The sequence below is a fragment of the Diadema setosum genome, chromosome 9, assembly GCF_964275005.1.
Source record: "Diadema setosum chromosome 9, eeDiaSeto1, whole genome shotgun sequence".
Lineage (NCBI taxonomy): Eukaryota > Metazoa > Echinodermata > Echinoidea > Diadematoida > Diadematidae > Diadema > Diadema setosum.
This window is the reverse complement of record NC_092693.1, coordinates 18,541,706-18,551,793: the sequence shown is the minus strand read 5'-3', so window position 1 is coordinate 18,551,793 and position 10,088 is coordinate 18,541,706. Positions and strand designations below refer to the sequence as shown.

Sequence of the window (10,088 nt, the reverse complement as noted above, 5' to 3'; positions counted from 1 at the left end):
CGTTTGGGAGAGATTATTAGGATTTGTTTCACTTTCACACCATGGTCAGTAACAAAGGTAAAAAAAAAGAGGAGTAACAAAGTAAATGATTTAAAGCCATGATCTAACATATAAACTATGTTATAGGTAAGCCTATATCGTACAGTGTCATGCATGTGTATACATTGTATCATGTGTACGTGTACATGTTTAATGTATATGTGCAGATTTTATATGCGTGTATCTGTATAACATTAATATGTATCTAGGGCTTGACAGTAACTTTTTTTTTCCTCTGATGGCCCTTTTCGGCCACTAAAATCATTGAATTTGAAATGGGTGGCCCGAAAAAGAAATTAGTGGCACTAAATGAAAGGAAATATATAATTATAGCAATCGATTTTTAATCTAAATTTCCCGATTGGGCCACCAAAAGTTATGCTTTTAGAAAATTTGGCGATCCGACTACAATTTTGAAATAAACCACTGCCAATAATCTATATGCCTTACAGGTAACATAGACAAAATCTTTATTTCTAGTCATGTGACTAATCCTCCTGGAAATAGAAATTGAAAAATGCTGGAGACCGTCATCATCTGGATGCAGTTGCTTGATTTCAATGGTGAACTCGAGAAAACGAAATGCTTTGAGTGGTTAAGTGAAGAATACACCACCCCCCCCCAAAAAAAAAAAAAAAAAAAAAATAAGAGGAAGGCGATTGGAAAGAGAAGAAGGAAAGATAGGCCAGGCTATAGGCCGAGACTACCTCCTCCAGAGCTTGGCCAAATGCGCGGCCGATTTTGGTACCGCTTTTGGCCTTTCGCGCGTTTACAGTGAAATGAAGGCTGGGCTCGGCCGCGGCAGAGCCCGACCCTTTCACTCACTGTAAACGGGGTCTAAAATGCATTTTAGTACTACATGGTACAGGCCTGTGTGTAAATTTTTGGAAGCAAACTACGTGTCTGCAAGTCAGTTGTTGGTGATGGCGTATAGGCCTATATCACAATGTGCTTGTGTGTACACGTGTAAATTAACTTAAACATGTATGTGATCATCTATGTTTGTGTATAGTCCATTATGTGTTGTGTGCATGTGTGTGTGTGTGTGTGTGTGTGTGTGTGTGTGTAAAAGAAGATACCAGTACCGTTTAAAAGGGGACTGACGGACTAGATAAGATTAAGTCTGAAGAAAATGAGTTAAGTTTTCTGGGCACAGCAGTTAAAATTTGATCAAATCAGATAAAATCAATGAAGTTATGAAATTGTGACGTTTTACTAGTTTTCACATAACATTTTTTTCAAACAATATGAATACGCAAATGAGTGAGTTAATAGATGTCATCGCCTCATAACTTGCCATATAGTTTGTGAACAAAATTTTAAAAATTTCCAGTTCTTTTGCTCAATTGCAATAATACCAATAACAGTCTCAAAATTTGACTGATTATCATTGTGGAATTATTCAGCCAGGATTACAGTGTACTTTTTTTTTTTTTTAAATGGCAGAACAATTGAATTTTCGTTATCTTTTTATACTGTCAATATAAAACTGTAAGGTAAAGACTTTACCAGCTCACTCATTGCATATGCAGATCAACTGTTCGAGAACCGTGTTGCAAAAAGTAGCGAAACTTCACAATGTCATAACTACCCTGGTTTTTATCCAATTTGATCACAAGTCATTTTCACTGTTGTGCTTTTAGAACTTTACTCTTTCTTTTCAGACGAAGTTTTAACAGATCTGCATGGAACTTCCATTTAATAGCGTTATGTTGTTGGCGGCAGGAAAAATATGACTAAATACCTTTTCTTAAATACGTTCTATAAATTGATCACGATGTATTTTTGAGTACAGGTAATTTGAAAAAGTGATCACAAAATTAAACATAAGAAAGACTAATTTTGTTCTGGAGGATAATTGACATTCCTGTGGTATCTTTATTTTAAAATTTGTTACAAAATGATTATATACATTTTACGATTAATCTTCACATTAAATATCAAATTTCTTATAAAAAAAAAGTCGAGTGCTGGAGATTGAAACCAAGGGATCAACTCTATATCATGGATGAAATACATTTGATGGAAACATACGTTTTATCAAAATTGAATTACATTTCATGTCTTTGAGTAAATCTAAAGTAGGCAACGTATAAGAGTTTGACAAATATGTTGAGTTTCATTGAAAAGGGAAATTTCAAGATTCTGTGGATTGGGATGAGAAAGACTTATTATGATTTAGATTATTTGTTGAAAATCAATGCTAATCTAACATTTTGGGACAACAAACTACTTCTACAGCTACTACTGTACTATGAGTAGTTGTAGTAGGAGTATAACGATAATAAGATACCCATAAGTGTACTATGAATCATTTTGGTACGGCAATGATGTGCTGTTTGGCAATGTTGAAAAACCTCAAATCACGCATGCGAAAATCGAGATAATACACAGAAAATTAAGACACCAGTATTTCAGAGCAGATAATTGATATGGAAATTTACAAATCTCTTTAATTTATGGTTTCATTATCAGAAGCAGTACATACAACATATATAATATGGTAAACATGTCCCAAAACGTTCCTCGGAATTTACAGTACTTTTGACAATTTCTATTTACAATTACATAATCCTTACAAAGTGTACTTTCTGGTGCAATATTGCTGACATATCAGAGAAATTGACAGAGATCTGCCAAATAGTGACGCCTGAATGAAGAAACCGGTCACTGAATGCTTCCATCTGAGAATAACTCTATTTTGTCCAATTTGTCGGCTATTGAAACTTACCGTTCGTTATTTGAAACAAATACGTATACACAATGTATATAATATGATTTCCACTTGTCACAATGCATTTTGCAACATCGCACGCGTATATAAGTCTTAAAAATCATTAAGATAAATACAAGGGCCTCGGAACTTTTTGAAAGATGGAAGGGGGGGGGGGGGGGAGAGGGTACCAAGGGTTTCCCCTCCCCGCTCTTTCAATGGAAATTTATTTCTTTTTCCCGATTTTCAGATATTTTTCCCGACTTTTTTTTAAAGACCCCCCCCCCAAAAAAAAAAAGAAAAAAAAAAGAAAAAAAAAAGTGTGTTTGTGTGTGTGTTGGTTCCGCGGCTCCTGAGATATGTATTACACCGGCATAATTGTAAGTGTGTGTGTGTGTGTGTTTGTGTGTGTGTGTGTGTGTGTATTCACGATTAGGACAATACGTTAACATACTGAATACAGTACATTGTAATTCGCACTCCTGCATGAAACTGATTGCAGTGCATGCGCCCTCAATGATAGGTCGGTATTCCTGCCCCTCCCCCGTTGCTGATACAAGACGTATCTGTAGTAATCAACAGTCAAAAACAAGAATACACAATCATCAACACTATCACCTTTCATTTTCTTTCTTGTGCGAACAACATTGACAAGGAAATGTCACATACTCTTAAATAAATTCTCGATAGCATGGAAAATTATAATATCACACGGTATATATATTTGAAACAATGTTTGATATGTTTGTCTCGATTATTTTATAACTTTGATGTCAAAATGCTAAACAAGTTGCTAGGCTGAGCAGGAGTATTTGGTAAGATTGTGATGGAAGGTATAACATTCACAAGTCACATCACCAAATAATGCATGTCAAACCTGAATCATTTCCAAACACAACGCATACTTTTGCTAAACCGTTAAACTTTGCTGCAAATCAAGCACGAGATTTACACGATAATAATTGTTTTATGCAAGAGAACATGCTATGGCAATAAGATCTCCGTCTTCTATATACCTCTTCTTTGGTCATAGTTCGAGTATTGTGAGAATAATATCATGTCAAACCCTTTCAAATATCGAACAAGGATTTAACTGCTGATGTTTGTGTGCTATGACAGCGAGAAGACGGTACTGCGTAATGAATATGGACATTTTACTGCAAATGGAAAAGGTTTTCATTATAATATACCATTCTGCACATCTGGCATATAAAAAAATTCCATTCAAGGCTACATTTAAAGTGATTCATGAAAAAAAAAAATGCTTGCGCATTGTCAAAATAAAATGGTGTTTAAAAAGTCACTTTAATTTGTATGAATCATATTGAAGAAGACATAATGAGAAATTAGTACACGATAGAACGAATAAAAAGAAGAGAAAATAAAACCAAAAAGCCTAATTTACTGATGCTACCAGAACATATATTTTCTAAGTGCTAAAATGAATTTCAATTATTTTTTCCTTCCTGTATTAGTACAAAATAGTTCCTTGCACTCTCATCCGCTTATCGCTGAAAGCTGGAAGGAAATGAATTTTGATTCAGCAGTCAACAACCCTCTTGAATCCACTGATATCATGAAATTAATAAAAAATTACATCGATGAGATAATTAATGATACTGTAGTAATAACAGTGATAATGCTGCTACTGATGATAATAACAGTAGTATAGTAATAATAGTCCATACTACAAAAAATGAAATAATGATATATTAATTTAATTGATAACTCTAGTGACACTGAAAGTACTAATAGTGAAATAAAATAATAATCAAACCAATGGAGAATACACACGATGTTACTTGACGAAATAACAATCACACACTGTAATGAATAAATACCAATTATAGATTTACGTCTCGCATTGCTACAGATGTATAGGTGTATGGAAAAAACAGCATGTCACACTAAAATGTCGTTTCGGAGCAAGCAAAGATGAGGAAAGATGTTGAGATAATATGAGCTGAGATGTACAAGGTAACACCAGAATGACAGGAGATACGTGGGCTAATACGTTGCCTTCATTTTAAACCAAACATCGATGGTTTACGTATAGGTCCAGTCACCTCGGCACTTGCCTTCGTCCAATAGGTTCTTGAATGAGAATCAGACACGCAGATAAAGGGATCTGTCATCTAAAGACGTGGGTCCCGTTTCATAAAACATGTTGCCAGTCACAACTGTCACATTTCTATGACAAATTTGCTCTCAGCCAATCAGATGCAAGGTTTCCAGTAGCTTACAACATCGTAACTTGTAATTGATACATGTCATGTAACAAGTTTTATGAAACGGGGCCGGTATCGTGGGTATACCATGCTTGGAGTCGAAAGGCTGGCTCGGGTCGGATATATTCAAGAATCCCCGTAACGAATTGTGTACAGCTAGCTTGATCACTGACTTATATCATGTATAAAGTATACACACTCAGCCGAAGAATCTCGACCGGAGTCGACCGTTACCGACATGTGCAGCTTCGATATACACTATTCGTTGAGACGTGGCTGACGGACGCAATTCGTGGTTTTTCGAATGTATCCCGGTGGGCAGCCAATGAAAAAAAATCGATTCAAACAGACCTACCCATGTTTCATCACGCTACCTGGTCTTTAAACGCACCAAGCGCCAGAAGATCGTAGATCATCGTAGATCATAGTAGATCGTAGATCATCTCACCTGATTCACTATCCCGGTAACTTATTCAACGTCAGTTCAGTTTGTCCACATCGCTGATCTTGTGTTTTCCTTGGGACACACATTTTAAAGATTTTTCTCTCTTTCTTGTAGTACGAATGTTCGTCTTCATTAATGCTCTGAGTCATTTTTCACCTGTCCATAAAGCTGATCTTGAGCGGCGCTCCTGGCACGAGGATGCCGCGGACCGCGGGCAGGACTTTGTCGTCGCCACGGTAACGGAGCACGAACGTTTTGGAGAGCTTTAGAAAAACAAAAGAAACACACAAGTCAAATGATCACTTGAAATACAAACACGACACCCTCAGAGTATGTGTATAACCATTAGTTTACTTCAATTTCAGCTCCATTTTTTTTCCTCGATTGACACCCTAGGCTCATAAGTAGTATATCAGTGGGGGTTGGCTGAGAGAAGTTGACGATAAGGGTTGTGCACGTTTAATTGCAGTTATAGATATGATTATATTTTGAAGCAAACCAGTCTTTAGAGCACATTCCAATAAAGTTTACACAATGATTGCTGAAGGATTTTGTTTTGCGGCCCTGGGGTTTGTTCTGTTTACTTCAACATTAGTTAAGTTTTGTTAATTTTGTTTTGTTTTTGGTTCGATTTCACTGTACTTTTTAACTTCCTCTCGTTACAGGCCTTCGCGGTTGTCAGTCACGAGGGTGTTTTACGGCAGTTATGAGCTCTAAATCGCACTGTGAAAGCCATGGTTTAATGCTACTCAATCCAGAACAATAATGTAAATCGTAGTTGAAGGCGGGCGATGCTGTGCCAAGAATATCTATCGATATATCTGTCTGTCTGTTTATCTATCAAACTATTAATCTACCTAAAATATAAATGGATACAGAGAGAGAGAGAGAGAGAGAGAGAGAGAAAGAGAGAAAAGAGGTTATGTGTATGCTCAGAAATGGGGCAGATGAAAACGGGAGGGAATGATCAGAGAGTTTATTTGTATTAGATTTGTTGATTACAATACTATACGTAACTATTAAAAGCAATAACATCAATATAACAGATTGATACAGTTTATTCATTAATATGAAGAGTTTGGGGGCAAAACGAATTAACTCCATTCATGTTAATTTGAGATATTTGTAATTCACGCTTCTAAAAAGAGAAAATGACAGGAAATAATATCCTAACTGCAAGAATATCCCTCGATATGATGTAGCAAGTGAGGTAATGTTGGAAGGGTTTTATTTTGCTCTGTATCTGGATGATGGATTTACTTTGATTGTTTAAAAATGGCGCTTAACCCATGTTGCTAGGATCAAACTCTTCATACGTAGACAATGCGTTAACCCGTTCCCTACTGAAACCTGGCGCATGTCCAGTATATTATGCCTGTGGAGATCTCGGAATTCAGTATGGAATGGGTTAAAGATGAGCCTTACCCGCGCCAGAGCAAGATGCATCTCCATCTCGGCAATCCTGCGGCCGATGCACATCCGGGGGCCGAAGCCGAAGGGTAGGGAGGAGAAAGAAGACACGCCCTCGCCCACTCCCTCCGCCCGCAACCATCGATCGGGTCGGAAGGCGTCGGGTTCGGGAAAGAGTTCTGCGTCGTGACTCATCACGTACTGAAGAGAACCGATCATGGTCTGAAAGATTTGAAAAAAAAAAATCGATAACAATCACAACCCTCAATGCAAAAACTGCGAACAATGCTCCTATCCATATTAGTTTTTATTTATTTGGCATATCTCAACGTATTAGAAATAATGACTAGTAGGGAATATGGAAATAAAGCATCCATTTGTAAGACATTCAAAAAAGAACGAATGATTCCTAATGACGTAATGAGAGTCGTCCAGAGGGTGACACGACATTTGCTCCTGCGACAATTGCTCCTGTCTTATTTTCTCACAGGACACTGGGTTATAAGGGTTGTGGGTGTACATCTGTAGTTTGATGTGAGGTGCAGGATTAGGGATAGCGTTGTGTTTGCGGGTAGCTTTTATTCTTGGCTTAGCGTGCAGATATTTCATGGGACAAATTGTCGCAGGGGCAAAATATATATCATGGAACTCATCTGGAGAGATATGAAAAGACTGAATCACGTTTGTATCAACTAGATAGTGTTATATCTCACTCGAGATGAACATAGACTATTGTTCCTCAGATATAGTTGATTTGAATATCACAATGATTTACAATGAAAAAATATAAAAAAATATGAAAAACGGACACAAACAAAACGTGATTACATGACGTCGTGTTACAAGTATCGCCAACTTCACACATCGTAGGAAAATATACTCGACGAAGCATGCTATGAAGCAAATATGGGCCACTTACTCCTTTGGGGATATGGTAGCCACCGATTTCGACGTCTTTGTCCAACACACGGTTATTTGCCGGCACAACGGGGTACAATCTGTGGATATCAAAAGAATGACGACAAAATATTTTATTCGATCTTTTCCTCGTAAATAGAGAACTAAAATGTGTAAACCCTTGTTGTTGTTGTTGATAACACTGAGAACGTTATTGTTTCTCTTCTATAACATTATGATAACTGGAACTATTTGAATAAAAATTATTGGGGATGTATTATATATTTTTACCCCTGTAGACACATTACTTAAGAATTCTTAATGTCATAATATCCTCCAATATATTTCAGAATCAAGAAGAAATCTCCGCTTTGTCTTCGCGAACGCGCAACTTCCCATATTTCCACGTGTTAGTTTGGAAAACAAATATTACCATCAAAAGCTATATTGCACAGACTTACCTTCTCTATCAAGTCGAAATTGTTTCAGTGTCCAACAGAATGATAAAAACAACTAGAGAGCATAAATTAACTCACTCTATGACGAGTAAATGATTAATTATTTTGAATGAAAGTTACACAATGCGGCATTTGGTTGTAAATACACGAAGAGCTTGATCCCATAACGAGCTAACTCTATTTTTGTCAATTTGAGAGATATTTGTGATTGAACCAACTAAAAGACAGAAAAAAAGGTCAGAAAATATGGGATATTCTTAAACATTGAACTTTCAAAATATATCTTGTTATGCAACAAGAGAGGTATCATTGAAAGGTTCTATTTTGCTCCATCAGATGATGGACTTACTTTAAGATATTTGAAAATCGCGCTTACCCTCTTTTGCTACAAAACCCTTCACTTGAAAACATTAACAAAAAAACAACAAACATTTCTTCTTGTAAAGCAGAGCTAACCCTTGACCTCAAAGAAAATATGAAGGCTTCAAAGGTCTTGGTTATAAAAAAAAATGGCACAATTCCAAGAATACTGACCTCAGCGTTTCTTTGATAATTCCCTTCAGGTAAGGCATGTTAGGCAGATCGTCGTGCTCCGGAATGTCTCGACCGCTAAGTGCAAGAGCGCCCTCTATTTCGGCGAACAGACGCTCCTGAGTGTCGGGGTGACGGGACAGCTCATAAAGCGCCCAGGCCAGCGTGTTGGACGTCTGTGGTAAGATATAACGAAATCTGCGACTTAACGTAGCTCTTTGACATCAGCATCATCAGCATCATCATCATCATCATCACTACCATCATCATTATCATTATCATTATCTTCATCTTCACCTTCTTTATCAATGAGAATAACCAACATCAATAACAGCAAGTGATTGGCACGAACTGTGCAGTAATGAAAGGAAAGCACTGATTAGCGAGCTCGCGAAATAACGACAATGTTCGTAAGTACCTACTTGTGATTTGTTACATCTGAAAGTAATAATACGAATGTCCCTTTACTGATTGGTTTGGGGGTGATCTGCGTCCGATCTTCCTGTTTTTGGCAAAGATAGCATATAGCAAGTGATTACGTCATATTTTCCTGCTTAGTTCATTAGTTTCCGCTTAAGCAGTTAAAAAGAGTAATATTGTAGAGACAGCTCATGTTGCCAATGATTTCTTGCTCACATCTGCTTTTAATACCTTCTGCACTTTGTTTACATTAATCACTGGCACTAAAATGTCCCTCATACTCAACTCATTCTACAGACTGCAACATTTAAAGGTTACTGCCTCAATTACGGACACAAATGTTTTTGCTTTATGATGTTGTAGCCACGGAGCTCGATATTAGCGGTGGCCCTACATGTAGATGTTGGCCCGGCCACAAGTTTTTAAGAAAATATATGTTTGGGTGGCCCGATCGGGCCATCAAAAACTATTGACTGTGTCGATTTTTTTCATGTGTTTTCTCACTCAAAAAGGAGAGAATAACTCGGGGCTCAGTGCTTAACAACTGCACGCATTTCAGCAGATACCGCGACCAGGGTTGCAAGATCGTCCCCACGACAGAACTCCGTCTATTTAACTGCCAAATTCCGCCAAGCTATATTTTTCTATATACCTTTCATCTTACATATATCTTTCCAATTATAAAAGTATATATACCCCTATAATCGATAAGATCATAATCTTGAATACGTGCACAGTGTTGTGGAAAATTATGTTTATGTCTCAATTCAACATGAGCTTGGTAGTTGTAAATAAAAGTGACGTTTGAATGCCGTTGTCATGCTTGTCAATATTCAAATAATCTTTATGGTTTATGACATTGTTTTAATGCTTTGTTGAATCTTTTCCCTTTTTATGTTTTTCTTTATTTTTTTTCAAGCCACCAAATTTCTTCGTCGGTCCACAAA

The 10,088-nt window shown here is 37.0% G+C and overlaps 1 protein-coding gene across 1 annotated transcript in view; it reads right to left on the bottom strand.

Annotated features, from left to right (window-relative positions):
* Positions 1-5,418: 5,418 nt before the first annotated feature.
* The window catches only part of LOC140233049 (cytochrome P450 27C1-like), a 66,288-nt gene continuing 61,618 nt past the window's right edge, over positions 5,419-10,088 (bottom strand). The window contains exons 6-9 of the mRNA XM_072313159.1: positions 8,725-8,897; positions 7,755-7,833; positions 6,851-7,057; positions 5,419-5,688 (exon numbers count right to left, since the gene is read on the bottom strand). Coding sequence (XP_072169260.1) covers positions 5,578-5,688; positions 6,851-7,057; positions 7,755-7,833; positions 8,725-8,897 — 570 coding nt within the window. The 3' untranslated portion in view covers positions 5,419-5,577. The remainder of the gene's footprint in view (positions 5,689-6,850; positions 7,058-7,754; positions 7,834-8,724; positions 8,898-10,088) is intronic.